At 55.1% G+C, this 20,324-nt stretch overlaps 3 protein-coding genes across 6 annotated transcripts; 1 reads left to right on the forward strand and 2 right to left on the reverse strand.

The window, feature by feature from the left end:
* Positions 1 to 1,350: 1,350 nt before the first annotated feature.
* Hirip3 (HIRA interacting protein 3) lies at positions 1,351 to 4,105 on the reverse strand. Of its 2 annotated transcripts, none has more exons than XM_042666690.1 (7): positions 4,019 to 4,105; positions 3,751 to 3,871; positions 3,540 to 3,654; positions 2,253 to 3,100; positions 1,986 to 2,154; positions 1,802 to 1,900; positions 1,351 to 1,726 (listed from the first exon to the last, which is right to left on the reverse strand). In XM_042666690.1, the coding sequence occupies exons 2-7, from the start codon at positions 3,754 to 3,756 to the stop codon at positions 1,563 to 1,565; spliced, it is 1,401 nt and encodes a 466-aa protein (XP_042522624.1). In that variant the 5' UTR covers positions 3,757 to 3,871; positions 4,019 to 4,105; the 3' UTR covers positions 1,351 to 1,562. The 2 variants fall into 2 exon arrangements, with proteins under 2 accessions (XP_042522624.1, XP_042522623.1); XM_042666689.1 differs by having other exon boundaries at positions 3,944 to 4,026.
* A 461-nt stretch (positions 4,106 to 4,566) lies between these two features.
* Ino80e (INO80 complex subunit E) lies at positions 4,567 to 13,526 on the forward strand. Of its 3 annotated transcripts, none has more exons than XM_042666692.1 (7): positions 4,567 to 4,802; positions 4,961 to 5,031; positions 5,212 to 5,264; positions 7,715 to 7,790; positions 7,874 to 7,985; positions 8,358 to 8,477; positions 12,946 to 13,526. In XM_042666692.1, the coding sequence occupies exons 1-7, from the start codon at positions 4,722 to 4,724 to the stop codon at positions 13,165 to 13,167; spliced, it is 735 nt and encodes a 244-aa protein (XP_042522626.1). In that variant the 5' UTR covers positions 4,567 to 4,721; the 3' UTR covers positions 13,168 to 13,526. The 3 variants fall into 3 exon arrangements, with proteins under 3 accessions (XP_042522626.1, XP_042522627.1, XP_042522628.1); XM_042666693.1 differs by having other exon boundaries at positions 4,575 to 4,802; positions 8,361 to 8,477; XM_042666694.1 differs by lacking the exon at positions 12,946 to 13,526 and adding an exon at positions 12,301 to 12,387 and having other exon boundaries at positions 4,715 to 4,802; positions 8,361 to 8,477.
* A 78-nt stretch (positions 13,527 to 13,604) lies between these two features.
* Doc2a (double C2 domain alpha) lies at positions 13,605 to 17,814 on the reverse strand. The gene is made up of 10 exons (XM_042666788.1): positions 17,541 to 17,814; positions 17,096 to 17,175; positions 16,865 to 16,939; positions 16,330 to 16,439; positions 14,950 to 15,076; positions 14,797 to 14,856; positions 14,551 to 14,714; positions 14,368 to 14,449; positions 14,183 to 14,279; positions 13,605 to 14,087 (listed from the first exon to the last, which is right to left on the reverse strand). The coding sequence occupies exons 1-10, from the start codon at positions 17,812 to 17,814 to the stop codon at positions 13,942 to 13,944; spliced, it is 1,215 nt and encodes a 404-aa protein (XP_042522722.1). The 3' UTR covers positions 13,605 to 13,941.
* Between the last annotated feature and the right edge of the window lie 2,510 nt (positions 17,815 to 20,324).

Genomic DNA, 20,324 nt, shown 5'->3' on the forward strand with positions numbered 1-20,324 from the left:
TGATACTGTCTAAAAATGAATTTAACCACCGGGTGCTGGTGGCTCACACCTGTAATCCTAGCTACTGAGATCTGCGGATTATGGTTCAAAGCCAGCCTGAGCAGGAAAGTCCATGAGATTCTTACCTCCAATTAACTACCAGAAAACTGGAAATGGAGCTGTGGCTCAGAGTAGTAGAGTGTTAAGCTTGGACAAAAAAGGTTCAGGGACAACACCTAGGCCCTGAGTTCAAGCCCTATGACCAACAATAAAAAAGTGAATTTAGCTGAGTATTGGTAGCTCACACCTGTAATCCTAGCTGACACTATCAGGAGACAGATCTGAGGATCCTTCAAAGCAAGCATGGCTAGGAAACTCCTTGACACGCTTATCTCCAATAAATTATCAGAAAAAGCCAGAAACCAGGTGCTGGTGGTTCATGCCTGTAATCCTAGCTACTCAGGAGCCTGAGATCTGAGGATCGTGGTTCAAAGCAGCTTGGGCAGGAAAGTCCATGAGATTCTTAACCTCTAATTAACTACCACAAAACTAGAAGTGGAGCTGTGGCTCAGAGTAGTAGAACACTAGCATTGAGCACAAAGAGACTCAGGGACAGTACCCAGGTCCTGAGTTCAAGCCCCAGGATTGAAAGCGAGGGGGGAGGGGGAGGGGAGGGGAGGCAGAAATGGCCCTGTGGCTTAAGTGGTAGAGTGCTGACCTTGAGCAAAAAGCAGTTCAGGGACAGTGCTCAGACCCTAAGTTCAAGTCCCAGGACTGGCTGTGTAACCAAAACTTACAGTGGTATTAGTGACTTCAGGCCTAACTGGATCCAGGGACTCAAAAGCAGGCCAATCTCTTGATCTCAAATTCCTCTGCTTGCCTTTGCTTTGGTTTCAAAGATTCTCAGAAGGTCTAGTTAAAGCCCAGACTCCCAGAGTGTCTCCCCACCTTACTAGCCTCCTAACAGCAAGAGTTCCCTCACAGGTCTGTAGGACGACCCTAACTGATGAGTTAGGTCTCTCTCATCTGTTAAAGGCTGAGAGCGAGCCCTGGGCTAACTAAACAGCAAAGGAGGATGACAATCACCAGCTGTGCCAGTTTGTGTTTCACATTCTAAGGCCAGTTATTCTGATCTTCCAACTGGACATTAGTTAGCAGCTGTATCTTAACATTGATCAGAGAGGGGTCCACTGGTCAAGGTGGGGGAAGGTTAGGAGCCATACTGCTGATACGGCCTGGTAACAGACCAGACAACAGGGTCCAGGGACTGGGGGCCCAGTAAGGAACCAGACCTCTGGCTACTAGCAGCAGTAGCTTATCTTCAGGTTCCTGGTTCCCAAAGTACAGGGGATAAGAGTCGGGGGCTGGTTCTGATGTAATTATAAACATTCCTTTATTGAGTCTTAAAAAATAACCCCTGTAGACACCCTAAACAGAGAATGTGAAGAAAAATAATATACCGAGATTTTGAGGGCTTCTGTCTTCTCTGAAGGCTGCTTCCTGCTCTGCAGGCTCAGCAGGGGTGCTATGTACACTTTGCACAGGTGGTGGGAGGACCTTCCTGAAGGGCAAGGGTATGGGGCTCAGTTACTCTCGCCGTCACTGCTGATGATGCCACGCATATGGGACCAGTCTGGGGGTGCCTGACGAGGCCGCTCCTCCTCTGAGTCTATGGTCCGGCGGTATAGCTCCCCTGGGGGTGTTGCTTCTCCTGAAGGGTTCCAGGCAGTACGTCTGCGAGGCCGGCCTGGGGACAAGTGAACAGATCAGTTGTCAGTCAGACCTTTTGCTCTCCTGGGCAGAAGGGAAGCAAGACTCTGACCTGAACCACTGATGATGTTGGCCACATCCAGTGACGCCACCTCAGCTGCTTCTTCCCGCTTCTCCTTTAGTGCCCGACATTTCTCTAAGGAAGGATTGCCTGTGGCAGAAGCAGCTCATGAGCCTCTCCTCCCACAAAGCCCAGGCCTTCCCTCTCCCAGCCTCCAGGGCACACCTCACTTTACCCTTCATGCCCAGGGCTTCCAGCTCAGCGCGGAGTACATTCAGACGCTCCTTGTGTGAGTGACAGGAACCCAGGAGCTTCTTGTAGTTTCGATGGGCGCCACAGGCCCGAATGTAGCGTTTTAGTCTCATCACTGCTGGGTGGTCCTCTCCACGGCGACCAGAGCCAGCCTACCAAGGAAGGAGCAGCTGGAAGCCAAGGCTCCTGGGCTGGAGTCAAGGTCTCCCTCTTCTCTCATGGTGGCCTCCCACCCTGTCTGCATCCTCACCTTGCCACCCTTGGACTCTGGACTTTCATCTGAAGAGGAAGATGAGCTTCGTGTCCTGCCTTTCTTGGAGTTCTTGGAAGAGCGGTTCTTTCTCTCCCGCTTGGGACTTGTCCCTTCCTCACCGTCACTCACCTCCCTCTCTGTGTCACTGTCCTCACCATTGCCACTGCCCAAGCTGGTTGTCTTTGCAGTGCCTTGAACAGTTACTGGCACCGTCCCGCTGTCTTCATCCTCACTGCTTCCACTTTGTATTCTATCCTTACACACAGTCCTGTCCACATTCTTGGTCTGCGCGAGAGGCTCTTGGTTATCCCCACTGCCAGCTGCCTCTTTCTCCTCTTCCTCACTCTGCCCCAAGTCGCTCACTAGTGTCCCTGCCCTGCTTTTCTGCTTACAGTTTCTCCCTTTCTGTGCTGAACTTTCCCTAATGGTTCCAGCTCTGGGCTTCCAAACACCCTCCTCCTCTTCCTCCTCACTGTTCTTTTTTTTCTTGGCTAGGCTCTGCTCCTCCTCATTTTCACTTTCCCGGTGGCTTTTAGCTTCTCCACGGCCCCCTGCCTGCTTTGCTTTCCTCTGGATCGGTTCTTCCTCACTGTCTTCACTGTCTTCCCTGGTCTGCTTCTTGGCTGAGGCCTTGCCTGTTGCCTGCTTTTTCTTGGTCCCAGGTTTCTTCCTGCTCCTGCTCTCACTGTACTCCTCACTGCTTTCTGATCCTGTCTTTGCCATCATGTCCCTTTGTGGTTCTTCATCACTGCTCCCAACTACTTCCTTTGAGGCTCCAGTTGGATTTTCCTTCTCCTTGGCTGGGGATGCCAAGCAGCCTGGGCTGGAGGCTGCAGAGCTGGACTCTGCAAAGAAGACAGGGTTAGGTTGCCTCGTCTCTCGAGATGGATGGAAGGTCAAAATGAAACATAGCTATTATCCCTCCACCTTATTCCTGGTTCCTGACTCCTCGCCTTGTCAACTAATGCTCTGAGACATAATACATGAATTACAATAGCTTTTTGAGCCAGGTGCTGGTGGCTGTAATCCTAGCTACTCAAGAAGCTGAGATCTGAGGATCACAGTTCAAAGTAAGCCCAGGCAGGAAAATCTGTGAGACTTACCTCCAATGAACCACCAGAAAACCGGAAGTGCTGCTGTGGCTCAAAGTGGTAGAGCGCTAGCCTGGAGTAGAAATGCTAAGGGACAGCACTCAGACCCTGAGTTCAAGCCCGATGACTTATGATAAATGAATATCTTTTGAGTCCATGATGGAGGGCACAGGTGCTGGGGCACAGAACTAACCTGACTCTGAATTAAAGCGAGATCTTTTTCTTGCTGGGTCACTGGAGGAGTTGGGCGACCTCTTCAACTTCTTGGTGAGGTCTAGCTTCTCTTCCCTCATTGCGGCGTCATCTGCCTGTATGTGCACATTGGGCAGACACACCATGATTATGTCCTGCCCCACCCCCTCAGCAACAAACCTTGCCTCCCAAGCCCAGGTTGGTGCCCACACCAGCATCTGCAGTAGCTCCTCCTCCACCAGCCTCTTCAGCACCTGCTTCTCCTCGGGTTCCAAGTGGTCGCGGCCCACGTGGGCCAAGTACTTCCGCCGCACGACGGAGTGTGTGGTCGTGCTAGAGAGACAGGTGTCAAGACCGAGTCCCACCCTGCCCACCCAACCCCAGCTCTTAAGTCCCCCCAGGCACCTGAGGTCAGGTCGGCCCCTGAAGAAACTGCGCGTGAACTCCCTTAGCTCATCCTCCCGCGCCATTTTGCCCCACCTGGGATTGGTGGCTCCCGCCTTTTTGGGGGGGCGGGGCACTCCTCGGAGCCTTTTACAGCAGCTTGCGCACGCGCACCCGCAGCACTCCCGGGCGAAGGGCCGTTGGACCTCGGTCTCGGACCCCTGGGGCTGAAGACTTGGCCGTGCAAACCTTCCTTCCCTTGGGCAGTTGGTGGATCTCGCGGGCCCCGTCCCTAGTGGAACGAATCGTCTTTGAAACGTTCTCGGTAGAAAACAATTCGGCGCCGGCAAAACCTTTGAGACGTAATCAGCTCGCGACGCTGCCGTCCTCCAAGGTCTCGTGCAGCCAGCGGGGCCTGCTGTTATCTCGAAAGGCAGAAGAAGGAACGGAGTCTCTTGCCAAGACCTTAGGACTCTCGGAGGGAAACCTTGTGGGCCCAACTCGCCGAGCACCTTTAGGATCAGTAACGTCGCCCTCCGGCGTCCGCCATCTTTGTGACGTCACCTGCCGCGGCCACACCATCTTCAGCGTAGCCACTAGAAGCGGCGTGCTTCCCCCGTCTTCCCTCAGGCGGGGGCGGTCCTTGCGTCTACGCTCCCTGTGCGCGGGGTACGCTGGGAGCTGTAGTCCGATGGGCCCGGCCTTGCCGAGTCCCCGGAAGTGGCCGCGTGAGAGGCCGAGCTGAGCCGGTTCGGGGTAGCGGGACTCCGGGTACTGGGGCGCTGCTCCCGCGCCGGTCATGAACGGGCCGGCGGACGGCGAAGTGGACTACAAGAAGAAATATCGGAATCTGAAGCGGAAGCTCAAGTTCCTCATCTACGTGAGTGCCGGTGTTGGGAGGTTGTGGAGTGCAAGGCCTGCCGCTGGGAAGACCTCAGTTTACCCATGTGTAAAGGGGAGCCGGAGTGAGCTGTCTTCAGGGTCTGGACCTCTTAACCAGCCGCCCCTGACTAAGCGCCTACCCTACCTGTGTTACAGGAACACGAGTGCTTCCAGGAGGAGCTCAGGAAGGCGCAGAGGAAATTACTAAAGGTGTCCCGGGACAAGAGGTGAGGCACGGTGCGGGGCACGGGCGGTAGGACTGCTGGAGACCCACGTCTGGCCCTGTCTTGGCATAGGACCGTAAGTGCTTGGGATCTTAGGATCCAGTGATTCTTCTAGAAGGGACAGGGGCTCACAAGATCAATGCTGAGATGAGAAGATTCACACTCTTCCCACCCCTTCCTCAGTTTCCTTCTAGACCGACTTCTGCAGTATGAGAACGTGGATGAGGACTCTTCTGGTGAGCAGGGTCATGAAAATTTGGAAGACAAGGCTCCTGGCACTTCAAGTCTTCTTGGTCCCATCCTGTGGAAGCTGATGCAGCCTCCAATGGCACTTAAACCTAGCTAGTTGCCTCTACCATTCAGAGAGAGAGAGAGTGTGTGTGTGTGTGTGTGTGTGTGTATGTATGTACATATATGTACACGTATGTGTGCACGCACACTGCTATTGGGGCCTGGGTGCTGTCCCTGAACTTTTTTGTTCAAGGCTGGCACTCTGCCAGTTAAGCCACAGCTCCACTTCTGGGGTTTTTTTGATGGTTAATTGGAGGTAAGAGTCTCATGGCTTTTCCTGCCCCAGCTTGCTTCAAACCAAAATCCTTAGAACTCTCCCTCCTGACTGGCTAGGATTACACTTCATTCTGATACTTTTTAAACTGGTTTTTTCCTCCTTTTAATGCTGATCAAACTGATAAATTGATTTCATGGCCTCTAATGAATCCCACAGGTTGAAAAGATGGAAGGTGAGAATTTGTAACCCTTTTGCAAGTGGGAATCACATAAATAACTTCTCTTCAGGCCCTTTAACTATTGGCCTAGGGCAGATATAAAGCAAATAAGAGCTAGTTTTTGTAAGTAATGTTTTGATGCACCGCATAACCCCCATTCTTTAATTAGTATAGGAGAATTGTAGGTAACAGCTAGAGAAATTGAGACCAGGGTGTATAGGCCATAAGAAGTTTCCCTTTTATTCTGGCCCCTCATTCCCTGCTGTTCCCATCCCTAAGGCCGTCTACTTAGCTTTCTGTCTGAGGGGTACTTCAGGACCAGAAGCCTGAGAACCTAGCACAGTAAGTCTGAAGAGCAAAAGCCAAAGATTTAATCTGCCACCGTGGAGGAGCACACAATCTGATCATGCCACCTCCTAGCACAGTGTGAGAAAAGGGTTCTAGGAGGGTTAGCAGTGAACTAGCTCTGGGGAGTTCTGCAACCAATCTCTCAGAGGACATATTCAGTCTGAATGTACACACCTGTAATCCCAGCACTGTGGAGGCTGTGAGTTTGTGACCAACCTGAGTCACATAGGGGAACCTTGTCTCAAAAATGTATCAGGTATGGGCTGGGAAGGTGGCTTAGTGGTAGAGTGCTTGCCGTGCATGCATGTGGCCCTGGGTTCAATTCCTCAGCACCACATAAGCAGAAAAAGCCAGAAGTGGTGCTGTGGCTCAAGTGGTGGAGCACTAGCCTTGAGCTGAAGAGCTGAGGGACAGAGTTCAAGTCCCACGACCAGCAAAAAAAAAAAAAAAAAATACCAGGTGCCATTGGTTCTCACCTGTAATCCTTTTAGGCCCACGGTCTGAAGCTAGCCCACGACCAGAAAAAAAAAAAGAAAAAGTGGAGCTGCAGTTCAAGTAAGCCTTGAACCCAAAAAATAAGTTCAGAGATACCACCCCGGCCCTGAATTCAAACTCCAGTATATACAAGCGCCACCCCCCCCAACCAAAGAAAGAACAGAAGTTGAGGATAGTATATATTGTGTATAGCTATTATTAGGTGAATGATGGTCCTTCTAGGCAGAAGTACTGAACTTTTTTTGAAGAAGAAGGTTGCTGTGAAGTAAAAAGTTTTGGGGAGATGGCATATAACACATCTTACCAAGCATGAACAAGAAAGACTCCTGGTTCCATCCCCAGCACCACCTCTCTACTGAGAGGCCAGAAAAATAGGTTGAGGCTCGTAGCACTGCCACTATAAGCAGTAGGTAGCACCATCAGGAAAAGGTGTGATCAGGTTTTTAGGTTGGACTGTGGCCTAATACGGGGAACCCTTTTTTTTTTTTTTTTTTCCTGTCAAGGGCCATTTAGGTAATATACCATCATTTGCGGACCATCAGAATTACCAATTCAGGCAGATAACCTTAGGTAGCATGCAGATGAGTCAGTGCTGTCATGTACCAAATGATTTTATGGGCCAGACCCCAGGCCAGACATTCCCCACCCCGTTAGACAGTGGGGTAGCAGGGAGTAGTGAGCAGGTGATATTGATGTGGTGGCCTGATGTGGCCATTGGAATGGGGGAGCCGTGGGTGAAAGGTCAAGTTTGAGGGATGGATTTAACAGGATCCCATATATGGGCAGTGAAGCAAAGGCAGGACTGAGAGCAGCGAACAAGGTGAGAGGCATAAAATGACCAAGGTGTCACACACCTGGGTTCAAGTCCTAGCCCCGAGCCTGGTTTTCTGGGAAGTAGAGGCGACTCCTCCTTTCTCCTTGGTGGGTAAGGAAGCCTAGCACACAGCAGGTGCTTAGCAAACAAGTAATGGAGGAGCAGGGAGTAGGTTGTGAAAAGTAGGGGTACTGCTGGTCTCCCCCAAAACTGCACGCAGGCATGTATGCCAGCTGGGGAGCATGCTTCCCTTCTGTTGAAGTTAATGGCACCCAGCCCCCAGTGACCAGCCCTCCTCCCACAGACTCCGATGCCACGGCGTCCTCAGATAACAGTGAGACAGAGGGGACACCCAAATTGGACACACCAGCTCCCAAGAGGTAAGCCAGTGTTCGGCGGGGCGGGGTGGGGGCAACCTGGACCCTCTGGCTACCTCTGACCTCCTCCCCTGTCCTTTGTCTAGGAAGAGAAGCCCTCCGCTAGGGGGAGCCCCCTCCCCCTCCAGCCTCTCCCTGCCTTCTTCAACAGGGTTTCCCCTTCAGGCTTCTGGGGCTCCCTCCCCATATCTGAGCTCGGTGAGTGGGGTCAAGGCGGGGAAGTAGAGGACTGGTGTGGGGGTGTGGGTGTCTGGACCAGAGGTTAGGACTTGGGGTGAAACCTCCCTGCCCGGGAGACCATCTGGCTGGGTGTACCAGCAAGCATCCATGGAGGGAGAGGCGGGGCTGTCCGCTTCTCTCCCATGTAGGAATCAGGGACAGACATGCCTGAGGAGAACGGAGCCAGGACATGGTCCTGCTGCTGTCCCTCCCCTTCTGTTCTCAGGAACCCTGGAACCACACTCATCACCATCTCTTTTGTTTTTCCATTCTTCTCTTGTGTGCATTTCTTCCCTTCACCCCTCACCCTGACCCCCTCCATTTCCCATCTCCACTCCCCACCCCCACCAGCAGCTGGCTTCCCCTCCTTACCCCCCATTCCCTTCTGACTACCTGGCCCTGCAGCTGCCCGAGCCCAGTCCCCTGAGGCCCAAGCGGGAGAAACGGCCCCGCCTGCCCCGGAAACTCAAGGTACCCTGATTTGGGAATGCTAGGGAGGGGCACAATGGCAGGACAGCCGTCTGAGGGAGGCTCAAGATGGACTTGGGGTATCATTCCAGGAATTTTGAATGTTGGATTTGGGATCATAGGATAAGACACTTAGGGGCAAAGCAGAGAAGTCCTGGTTCACAGGTTCCTTTTGGAAACAAAGGTGGGCAGTCAGCCTTCTGGGTCTGGGATTGAAGAGACCTGGGGTCCTGCCTGTGTCACAGGGCCAGAGTATGGCATGAATCCTGTGTGATACCAAACAACCCCATGGCAGCCAGAATTGAGGGATATAGCCTGTCCCAGTTAAAAGCCATATGACTTAGGCCAGGTGCAGAAGCTCACACCTGTAATACCAGCTATTTGGGAGGCAAAAATAAGAAGTGTTGTTCGAGGCCAGCCAGGGTAAAGTTAGTGAGTGAGACCTCATCACACTCAGCAAGCATGGTGTAGAGTGCACCTGTCACCACAGCTACACCATCAGTATAGGTAGGAGAATCTTGATCTGAATACAGCCCTAGGTAAAAAAAGGAAAATAACATGGGAAATGGGCCTAGGCAGGGGCATTACTCAAATGGTAGATTTGTCTGCCTAGCAAAGGTGAGGTTCTGAGTTCAAACCCCAGTGTTGCCACCCCAAACAGAGAGGGGAGGGGGGTGGGGGAAGAAAGCAAAGCATTCTGGGAATGTGGCTTAGTGGTAGAGTGCTTGCTTAGCATACATGAAGCCCTGGGTTCGATTCCTCAGTATCATATCAGCTGAAAAAGCCAGAAGTGGTGCTGTGGCTCAAGTGGTAGAAGGCTAGTCTTGAGCAAAAGAAGCTCAGGGACAGTGCCCAGGCCCTGAGTTCAAGCCCAGAACTGGCAGAGAGAAAGAAAGAGAGATGAATGACTTGGGGCAGGCCTCTGGGACAGTCCAGGTCTTGTAGATTCTGTTCTGTATTGTGGGTGGCCACAGCTGCACGGTGAACAAAGCAGGCAGAACCCTTCCCCCCAGAACAAGTGCAGAAGATGCAGTGGGTACCAGGTCCCAGCGGAGAAAGCCATGATTGAGGCAGGAGTGGGGCACTCAGCAAGAGAGCTATGTAAAGTTAGTACTCTAGGGTGAGGCTTACAGGAAATGATATAAGCAGGGCACTTGCACAGGAGACTGAGACCTAGATGACTGAAGTTCAAAGCCAGCCCCTGTAACCCTACCTAATCAGAGGCTGAGATCTGAGGATCATGGTTTGAAGCCAGTCCAAATCCCAAGAGTCTTTTATTTCCAATTAACCGTCAAAAAGCCAGAAATGGAGGTATGGCTCAAGTGGTAAAGCACCAGTCTTGAGTGAAAGAACCAAGCCAGAACTTGAGAGATCTTGAATTCAAGCCCAATATAGTAGCAACAGGAAGAGGAGGAGAAGAGGAAGAGGAGGTTGAGGAAGAGGAGGAGAAAATTGTAGGGGCTGGGAATGTGGCTTAGCAAGTGCTTGCTTACGATGCATGAATCCCTGTGTTCCTCAGTACCACATAAACAGAAAAAACCGGAAGTAGCACTGTGGCTCAGATGGTAGAGTGCTAGTCTTGAGCACAGAAAGGCTCAAGGACAGTGCCCAGGCCCTGAGTTCAAGCTCCAGGAATGGGCAAAAAAAAAAAAAAAAAGGAAAAGACTGTAGTAGGAGCAGGTTCTGGAAGGCCTTGGCGGCCCTATGAAAATTTAAGTAGACTGCTGTATATATAGGCCTGGGGCTCATGGTACTTATTTGGAAGTCGTTAGCACAGAGGGAAAAAGAGAGAGCTGGGCCTAGAGCCCTAGGAACCAGCGCAGGACACAGTTGTAAGCTGGACAGCTCTCAGGTCTCTGAAGCCACTAAGCAAAAGGTGAAGGTGTGGCCTCTGAGAGCCGACATGTAGCTCAGCTGTAGAATTTTAGCCTGGCATGCATCAAGCATGAGTTTGACCTGAAAATCAGGGTGATGCTACTGGCCCCTGCTGGGAGGAATAGAGCAAGGTAGGTTTAAAAAAAAAAGCAAGTAGCCGGGCGCCGGTGGCTCACGCCTGTAATCCTAGCTACTCAGGAGGCTGAGATCTGAGGATCGCGGTTCAAAGCCAGCCTGGGCAGGAAAGTCCGTGAAACTCTTATCTCCAATAAACCACTAGAAAACCGGAAGTGGCGCTGTAGCTCCAGTGGTAGAGCGCTAGCCTTGAGCTAAAGAGCTGAGGGGCAGCGCTCAGGCCCAGAGTTCAAGCCCCACAACCAAAAAAAAAAAAAAAGCAAGTGACAGGAAGACAACAAGGAACAGACAGGGAAGTGTGGCATAGACATGGGTTGTTGGTAGCTTGCTACTTGATGCGTTGTCTTGAGGTAAAAGGAGATCAGGAAACTAAGCTGGAGATACACAGAAGAGAACAGAGCTGGGTGCTGGTGCTCATACCTATAATCCTCCCCACTCAGAAAACTGAGATCCAAGCATCAAGGATCTAAGCCAGCCTGGGCAGGAAAGCGTATAGCGTATGCGACTCCTAGACGCCTTATCTCCAGTTAACTAAGGAAAAGCTAGAAATGGAGCTATGGCTCAAGTGGTAGAACACCAGGCTTAAGAAAGAAAGCTAGCCGGGTGAGGGTGGCTCACGCCTATAATCCTAGCTACTCAGGAGGCTGAGATCTGAGGATGCAGTTCAAAGCCAGCCTGGGCAGGAAAGTCTGTGAAACTCTTTATCTCCAATAAACCACCAGAAAAACCAGAAGTGGTGCAGTAGCTCAAGTGGTAGAGCGCTAGCCTTGAGCTGAAGAGCTGAGGGACAGCGCTCAGGCCCAGAGTTCAAGCCCCATGACTGACCAAAAAAAAAAAAGAAAGAAAGCTAAGAGACAGCTGGCACCCAGGCCCTGAGTTCAAGCCCCGCTACTAGCACCCAAAAAAAAAAATCCAGAATATGAGTTAACAGGAAAAGGGTAAGCAAGTAAGGTAAGAAAGTGAGGTTCCTTCAGAAGCAGAGCAGGACAAGGTGCCATGGCCCCCGCCTGAAATCCTAGCCACTCAGGAGACTGATATCTGAGGATCATGGTTTGAAACCAGCCCAAGCAGGAGGGTCAGTGAGATTCATATCTCCAGTTAACTACCAAAAAGCCAGAAGTGGAGCTGTAGCTCAAGTGGTAGAGTGCCAGCCTAGGCCAGGCATTGGTGGCTCAGGCCTGTAAATCCAAGCTATTGAGGAGGCTGAGATCAAAGCCAGCCTGCGTAGGAAAGTCTGTGAGACGGTTATTTCCACTTAAACATGGAAATGGCACTGTGGCTCAAAGTAGTAGAGCTCAGGGACAACACCCAGGCCCTGAGTTCAAGCCCAGGACCAGCATTAAAAAAAAATCTTTAAAAAAAATCAGAGCAGGCCATGGAACCAGGTATGTCACGTTAATCAGGAGGCCTTCATGGGCACCACATACTCATAGCACATTGAGACACTGCCTAGTGGGGACCTGGCAGGTCTGTTCCTTAAACTCGTATCTGAGCCTCAGTTCTCTCCTGTGGCATATGACCTCTCCTCCTATCCATGGTGGTCAAAGAAACTGGAGATCTGACAGAACTCAACTTGCACAGCGTAGGTGCTAAGTGTGTGCCCATAGCGTGAGAGCTGTGCGTGTGGACGTGTGAGGATCTACAGGCTGGCTCTGGAAGGCCCGGCAGAACCGAAGGTTGCTTTCCAGCCTCTGAGGACAAAGCAGGACTGTGTCAGATAGAGAAGGATGCTCCAGGTAGAGGGCCAGCCTGTGGTCAGGCGCACTGCACCGCTGTCCCACAGCGGAGGAGTGACATGCTCAGGTTTGTGTTCTAGAGCCATCACTCTGGCTGCAGTGTGGAGGAGGAGCTGGATCTGGGAGAGGCTGAAGGCAGGGAGTCCAGTTAGGAGGCTGGTACCTAGCCCAGGTGAGCTGAGAGGAGGGCCTGGCTGAGGCCAGCGGCTGCGGGGATCCCAGGAGGGGCCCGTGGTCCAAGTTATCATAGAAGCTTCCTGGGGAGGGCAAACAAAGCTGCCCAGGCTCTTGGCTCAGGTGGCCTCTGGTACTGTGCATTGCCTGGGAGCCCCCCCTCCAAGCCAGGAGCCCCTCAGGAGGAGGGGGAACAAGCCAGTCGTGGCAGGTGCTACCCGAGATGCCCAGAGGCAGAAGGTGGGCACTCCTTGCTGGCTTTGACTCTGGCTTCAAGTGCTGCTTCCTGGAGAGAGCAGGGCCCAACTCTTCCATTGGCTTCCTGTCAGACACCCCATCCCTACCCCCTCATCTCGCCTCCATCACTGCTCTCACCCCCAGGCACTTGTTAGCTTGAGATTGAAGGGGCTGAGGTGGGGTCAGCCCTGCCCGCAGCAGTACCCCTTCCCCCCCCCCCCCCCCACAGCTGCCTTGAACAGGCAGTTCCCAACCTCCCAGAAGCCCCAGGCCTCACTAACAAGTCCTCCCTGTGTTTCTTCCCTCTGCTACAGATGGCGGTGGGACCTCCTGACTGCCCTGTGGGCGGGCCACTGACCTTCCCTGCCCGGGGTCCTGGGACTGGGGTCGGGGCAGCTCTGACCCCCCTCCCCCCTCCTAAGATGCCCCCCCATACCATCCTGAGCACCGTCCCTCGGCAGATGTTCAGCGATGCCGGCAGTGGGGATGACGCCCTGGATGGGGATGATGACCTGGTGATCGACATCCCGGAGTGACCAGCCAGTGCCATGTGCCAGGCCCTGCCCAGCACCCCTCCCTGTGCCAGCACAAGAGCCCCAGCTTCCTCAGAGGTGTTTATTGATGCCCAGTTGCCATACTTCGGCCACTGACACAATCAGAAAAAGGCGTAAACATGCACAGTTGTCCCCTAGGAAGGGGGCAGGGGCCCTGCCCTCACATTCTGGCCCCTGCCAGGGGACAGTTATTTGAATGAGTGGCCAGGAGTATCTGCCACCTCTTATGGAGGCCGAGATCCTGTGGAGACCACCCCTTGAAAAGGGCAGCTGTACAGGGCTAGGACCTTTTTTTTTTTTTTTTTCTTTTAAATGAAGATTCTGTATTAAAGGATTGGCTCTTTTTTTTTTTTTTTTTCTTTTTTTTCCCCCCTCCTTGTACTTTTTGTTTTGGAAATCTCCTCCTGACCTCCCCGAATCCGACCTCCTCCCTGTGGGGTGGGGGTCGGGGCAGCCTGGAGAGGCAGGAGAGAGGCAGCAGGGTGGGCAGGTGGAGGGGGGGGGTGTCAGCAGGACTTCCCTCCCGTGTGCATGGAGGTGGTTTGCATATTTGCAGGCAGGAAGTTTGCATATGTGAATATAGATCTCCCCAGTCCCTCACAAGAAGACAGACCCACGGTCACGGAGACTCTCACAAAAATAAGACAGGTAGTGCAGGGCAGAGGCAGAGGCCTCATGTAAACGTGCAACACACTCGTGCGTAGGTTGGGTACTGGACCCTGCCCAGAGGGCTCGTGCTGGGCAGCTGCTGCCCGCTCAGGCCGAGGGGAGAGCGCTAGCGGCGGGGGGCAGCTCACTGGTCAGGGTGTGCCAGCGCTCCAGGGCTGTGTCCGGCTGCTGCAGACAGTCACTCCAGTGCTTCCGGGCCTCTCCTCGGGCGCCTGGCCCCAGGGACACGCCACCTGGAGTGCAGGCCGAGGGAGGGCCAATCAGGGCCCTGCTTCCTCTAGTCAGCCCTCCCTCTGTAGCAGGGCCACAGCTGAGTTCTTCCCCTCACCTATGAAGTCGTTGGATTTGCCAATGTCGTAGTCCCAGACCGTGACTTCCAGAGTCTTGGTGGCCAGAATGGAGAGCTCCATCTCATAGAAAAACTCCTGAGGACGAGATGCGCCCCATCTCTCCCTGAGGCCCTCTCCAGCCCTGCCTCAGTCCACCTCCACTTCCAGGCCCTGCCTAGGTTACCTCGTTAAATTCTGGGTTTAGAGTCTTCTTCTTCACGCACGTCTTATGCTTGGATTTCTTATCCACATCTGGTCTTAAGTACCTGGGGGGAGAAGCAGGGGCCATGTGCTTAGGGCCAGGCCAGGCCTCTGAGGAAGGGCTCTGGGATCTGGCTCCCTGGGGAGGACAAGAGTGAGGACTCACGTCTTCACATAAGGATCAGAGTAGCCATTGACGTCCATGGCAGCCAGGTGGGCACAGCGGATGACACCCACCAGCAGGCCCCTGCGCCTCGAGCTGTAGCTAAGGCTCAGCAGGATCCGCCCTCGCTCTTCCAGCAGCCCAGGGCCCTGCTCAGCCTGCTCAATCTGCAAGAGACCAATGCAGAGGTCAGCCTGGGTCTTCCAGCACCTCCCGCCCATGAAGGGCGACTGATGCTCAGGACCTCACCTCCTTCAGGTAACAGGAGATGCCCCTCAGTGCTGCTGACATGGAAGAGGGTGAAGCCAGCTGAGAGGGGAGGAAGCAAAGAGAAGGTTCTAGCAACTTCATCCACCCCAGGAGCCCCTCCCCCTGACACTCCTGCATACCCCACACACAGACCGGGACCTGACGCTCAAGGCAAATGTTAAAATGCTTCTTCTGTGAGGGCTTGAGGCGGCGCAGGGGTACTCGGATCTCCCCAATGAATTCATTGTGGCTCAGCTTGTCCTCATCACAGACGGAGATCCTGGTGAAGAATGACAGGGTCAGGACCCCCTGGGTATCAGGGACCCTGCCCTGGTGTGAGAAAGATGGAGAAAAACCTTAGATTACTCGCAGCTCTGCCCTCACTCTACACCTCAGCTGTAAAATGGGTGAGAACTCGGGAAGAAGAATGAGTCTGTCTATTCCCTGCCCTGCGCTCTCCGGTCCAGCTACAATCTGCTCAGACCTGGGGGCTTGCTCCCATTCTAACCCTGGAGACAGGAGCTGATGGATCACCACAGACGTGCCTGGTGGATGTGGCCACAGGTGAGACCTAGATGGGCCAAAAGCACACCCTCAGGAGCCATTACCTTCCCCCGTCTCTCCCAAGCCTGGGTTTTGCTGCTTCACTATCCTTGAGAAAGCCTCTCCTTACTGCTCCCTGTGCTGGAGCGTTAGCAAGCTTCTTGGCCCCCAATGACTCCTTCCATCCTTAGATTTATTTATTTATTTTTTTTTTGGGTCCGGTCATGGGGCCTGAACTCGGCCTGGGCGCTGTCCCTCAGCTCTTCAGCTCAAGGCTAGCGCTCTACCACTTGAGCCACAGCGCCACATCCGGCTTTTTTCTTTTTGCTTATGTGGTGCTGAGGAATCGAACCCAGGGCCTCAGGCATGCAAGGCAAGCGCTTTAACCACTGAGCCACCTTCCCAGCCCCTCCATCCTTAGATTTATGGGGAGGGCGGGCCATGGGACAGGAGAGCCTCAGGCATGCAGACCTGACAAGTCAGGGGCTCTGGGAAGGGGTCCCAGTGACCAGAGAAAGCTCTCCCTGCCCCTCCCCCTATCTGTTAGCTTTCTCACTCAAGGCTGGTGCATTTTCCCTTGAGCCACACCTCCACTTTTGGCTTTTTGCTGGTTAACTGGAGATACCAATCTCATAGATTTATCTGCCAGGGCTGGCTTTGAATCTCAACCCTCAGATCACAGCCTCCTGAGTAGCTAGGATTATGGTCATATGTCACCAGTGCCCAGCCACAGAAAGCTTCTAAGGAGAATGATCTTGGACGAGGGCTGGCAGAGAGAAAGCTGGGAACACTCCAGGCAAAAGAGGCACAGCACATAAAGATGAGAAGTCGTTACAAAAAAAAATGGACAGAGAAGTTAGTCCTCCTTGGAGAAGCATAGGAGACGCTAGGGACAGCAATGCCAGGGAGCTATTTGAGTACCACTGATTTAAATCAAACCCAAACAGGTTACAGTGGCAGCTCCCCCAGGTAGCAGGGAGGGGCCCTTACCTGAGCACCTTGTGAGTGATGTCATCGTCTGTGATTCCGCTGTAGGTCAGGTCCTCGTTCCACACAGGATTCAGCGTGTTTCTCTGAGTCTTTGTTTTTAGCTTATTGGCCTGGAGTGTTAGGATGGAGGTGGGTTTTTTTGTGGTTTTTGTTGGTGGTGGTGGTAGTCATGGGGCTTGAACTCTGGGCCTGGGCACTGTCCCTGAGCTCTTCAGCTCAAGGCGAGCGCTCTACCACTTGAGTCACAGTGCCACTTCAGGTTTTTTCTGGTGGTTAACTGGAGATAAAGAGTGTCTCGGGCCTGGTGCTGGTGGCTCACTCCTGTCATCCTAGCTACTCAGGAGGCTGAGATCTGAGGATCTTGGTTCCAAGCCAACCTGGGCAGGTGAACCGAGATCCTTAGATCTCAGCCTCCTGAGTAGTTAGGATGACAGGCGTGAGCCACCAGCACCAGCTATGGAGGGTTTTTAATACAGGTCCCCAGGGGCTAAAGGTAGGGGCTGGAAGAATCTGAGACAGGAGAGAGAAGTCTTACCTTGCAGGCACCAGGCAAAAGATGCAGCTTGACATAGGGGTCAGCTAGGCCATTGAAATCCATGGGCTTGAGGCCCTGGAGGGGAGGAGGGCACACAGAGAAGATGGTGGGCTCTTGGCCCTGTGCTGAACCCCCCCACCAGTGCAGTACCAGGGAGGGGAAGATCAGAAGCACCCTGGGGCGGTGGGGGGGGGAGGAGGAAGGGGAGGAGATTCAGGGGCAGGGGCCTACCTTGGCCCTGAGGATTCGACAGTGCAGAGTGCAGGAGGCTTGATCATAGAGGAGGTCAAACTCCAAAGTGCCCAGAGCAGCTGCAGAAGAGGGAAAGTAGGGGTTCTTATGTGCCAAGACATGGGTGAGGTGTGTGGCCAGCACTGGAGACAGGTGTGTCGGGTCTCTCTGGGCCTGCCAATATGCCTGCAGGGCGCTGGGCGGACATATGCGTGAGCGCTTGTCTGGGTCCCTGGCTTGGCCAACTGGGGCTGTGTGGGTGGTGGAGTGTCTCAGCAGAAATATTGAATATTGAGCCTCGCTGAAGCTGTCATCTCCACCCAGATTGCAGCTGTGTGGTGGCTGGGGACTGGGCCCTATTTCCCCCACCCCCACCCCCACCCCACATCCTTCTGCACACCCAAGCCAGGCTTCCTGCCCAAGCCCTTCAAGCCCCCTGACTCACTGGTATCATCTGAGTCGTAGCTATCCACCTCAGCTCCATCCTCGGGAGTAGTGGCCCCAAGCAGGGCAGCCGGGGGCGCCAGGGCCAGCGGGGCCAGGTGGGCTGCGGCTTCCCCACGGCTCCCACCGCCGCCGCCCCCTTCGGGCCCTCCTGGGCCGCGGCGAGGGAAGTAGTCTGAGATCTGCCGGATGGGCCGGATGGGCCCGGGGCACACGTTGATGGCCATGTGCTCCTGGATGCTGATGGTCATGCGATCGCCCCTGCGGCCCCTCATGCAGCACCCCTGCATGGGGAGGGGGGGAGCCAACTGATTCCTCACACCTACCAGGATGGACAGCAAGAGGCCTGGGCCCGCCGGACCCCCCCCCCGCCCCCCGCGCCTGGCTCCTCTGGCTGGGCTGCCAGGCCGGGGTCCCCTGGTCACCTTGCCTGCCTGCCTACCTACCTACCTACCTCTCAAGTGGCCATCACTCATCTGGCGGGCTCTTTCCTCTCAGCCTGGCTCCGCTCTGCCCCTGAGCCCTGCACTCCCCGGGGCGCCTGCGGGTCCGGCGGGCCTCTGCAGCAGGCGTCGGGCCGGTGTCACCGGGTGTCACCGTGTTCTCTGGGACCCTCCATTCGGCCCGGGGATCTGCCTGCCTGATCCACCCCCCCTTCCACGTCGCACCCCCCCCCCCCCGCCCCGCAGCCCAGGGCGCAGGGACCCCTGCCTTCCTCCAGAGCGTGGATCTCCCCCCAGGGGAGTCAGAAAGGCAGCCTCCCGGAGGGAGGCCCGGACGCCCCCCGCCCTCCCCGCCCGCCCTCGCCCCCCGCCGGCCCGGCCCCTGCACCTGTGTCTGCGCCTCCAACAGGTGCCCCGGCTCCGGGCAGCGGCCGACGCAGGCTGGGCGGCGGCGGGCGGCGGGCGGCGATTCCCGGGGCGGCGGGCGGAGCGGAGTCCGGCTGTGCGCACCGCGCGCGGGGAGGGAGCGCGGAGAAAGTGCGGGAGGAGGGAGGGGGTGAGCGGGGGCGGGGAGGGGCGCGGGCTGGGGAGGGGGCGGGCCTGGCGGGCTCCCGGGGGCCACGCGTCCGCCGGGGCGCTCCGGGACGCACGCGTGCACCCCCCGGGCACGTGTGCCCGCGCTCACACACACACACACGCGTGTGCACCCGGGCTGCCACCCACGTCTGGCCCGGGCACTCCCGTGCGCACACACACGCCTGTGCCCACGTGTGCGTGCGAGCTCACACCGACGCAAGACACGCGCGGCCACACTCACCCGCCAACTTCGCAGACACGCACTCGCCACCACGCGGGCTCCCTGCGCCACGCCGATCCGGCGGCGAGAATTGCCCGGTGTTTCCCAACTCCTCCCGGGAGACCCAGGCCGCCGCCCCGCGGAGCCCGCAGCCTCCCTCCCGCCCGCCCTCCTTCCCTCCTTCCCTCCTTCCCTCCTTCCCCCTACGCTGGCGTCCAGGTCTCCAGGGCCAGACCACCAGCCCGGTTGCCATGACGACGATGGTTCATTTCCCCCCCCCCCCACCTCCTCACACCCCCTCCCTGCAGAGAGCTCGCTGGGAGGGGTGGAGGGCGTCTGTCCTCCCTCCTCCTGTCCGTAGGGGCGGGGCCTAGAGATCTGCAGTGGCCTGGGGGGTCCGGCAGGTGGGGAGGGGCATCTAATCTACCTTGGGGTTGGGGGGAGTCCTGGCCAGGCATCTGGGGGTCATCAAGCCCAGCTGAGGAGGAGACGGAGGCCCCCCAGCAGCCTCCCCAGGCCGTTCTCCATGCAGCACAACCTAGCACCCAGATTGGTGTCTCCTCCCGGATTTGCAGCACCATTGGGTACCCCCCCTCCCCCTCTCACCCCGGCTGTCTGCTGCGGCTCCTCAAGTGGCCAGGGGCTGAGAGCTTGGCCCTGAAAGCCTCCAGAACCCTGAAATCCTAATGAGGGAGCAGCCTAGTCACCCCACCTGCCGCCATCTCACCCCTAGTCTACCACCTTCCCTCTCATTGGCCACAAACATACCCTCAGAAGAAAGCCATGTCCTTACAGAGGCCTTCAAGGTCCTCAGAGCAGGGCCTCATTACTAGATCTTGTCCACTCCAGGCTGGCCGCTTTCCTGCAGTGCCCCAGCAAGTTTCTGGCCTCTGGGCTTTTGCTCAGAAGACCAGCTCTTCCTTCAAGGATCATCCAGGGAATGACCAGCTGTTCCTAGGAGCCTTCCTGGAGCTCTGGGACCCAGCTGCCCCTCAGCTCCTAGATACCTGGACAGCCCTGCTGAGTGTTGTCTGGGCCTTGTTTATGTTTGTGTGTCTCCTCTCAGCCAGGGAGTTCTGCAGAGAGCAGGGGCTGATTCATCTGAGTCCCCAGTGCCTCAGACTGGGGCTGGCTTGCCAGCATCCCTGAGTATTGAGGACTTAAGAGACAGAAATGTTGTTGTGCCTCTAGATGCCAGTGGCTCATGCCTGTAATCCTAACTACTCAGAAGCTGAGATCTGAGGATGGAGGTTCAAAGCCAGCCCAGGCAGGAAAGTCTGTGAGACTCTGATCTACAATTAATTACCATAAAACTGGGGCTCAAGTGATAGAGCACTAGCCTTGAGCTGAAGAGCTGAGGGACAGTGCCAGGCCCAGAGTTCAAGCCCCATGACTGACCAAAAAAATAATAATAAAATAAAAAATTCTATGTGTTTGTGTTCTGGTCCCCTCCCCTTTTTTTTTTTTGCAGTATTAGAACTTGAACCCAGGACCTCACATTTGCTAGGCATGTGCAAGTTCTCTCTAACTTAGGCCATGCTCTGAG

This window comes from Dipodomys spectabilis, unplaced genomic scaffold, assembly GCF_019054845.1.
Source record: "Dipodomys spectabilis isolate Male_0828 unplaced genomic scaffold, ASM1905484v1 ptg000366l, whole genome shotgun sequence".
NCBI classification, from domain to species: Eukaryota; Metazoa; Chordata; class Mammalia; order Rodentia; family Heteromyidae; genus Dipodomys; species Dipodomys spectabilis.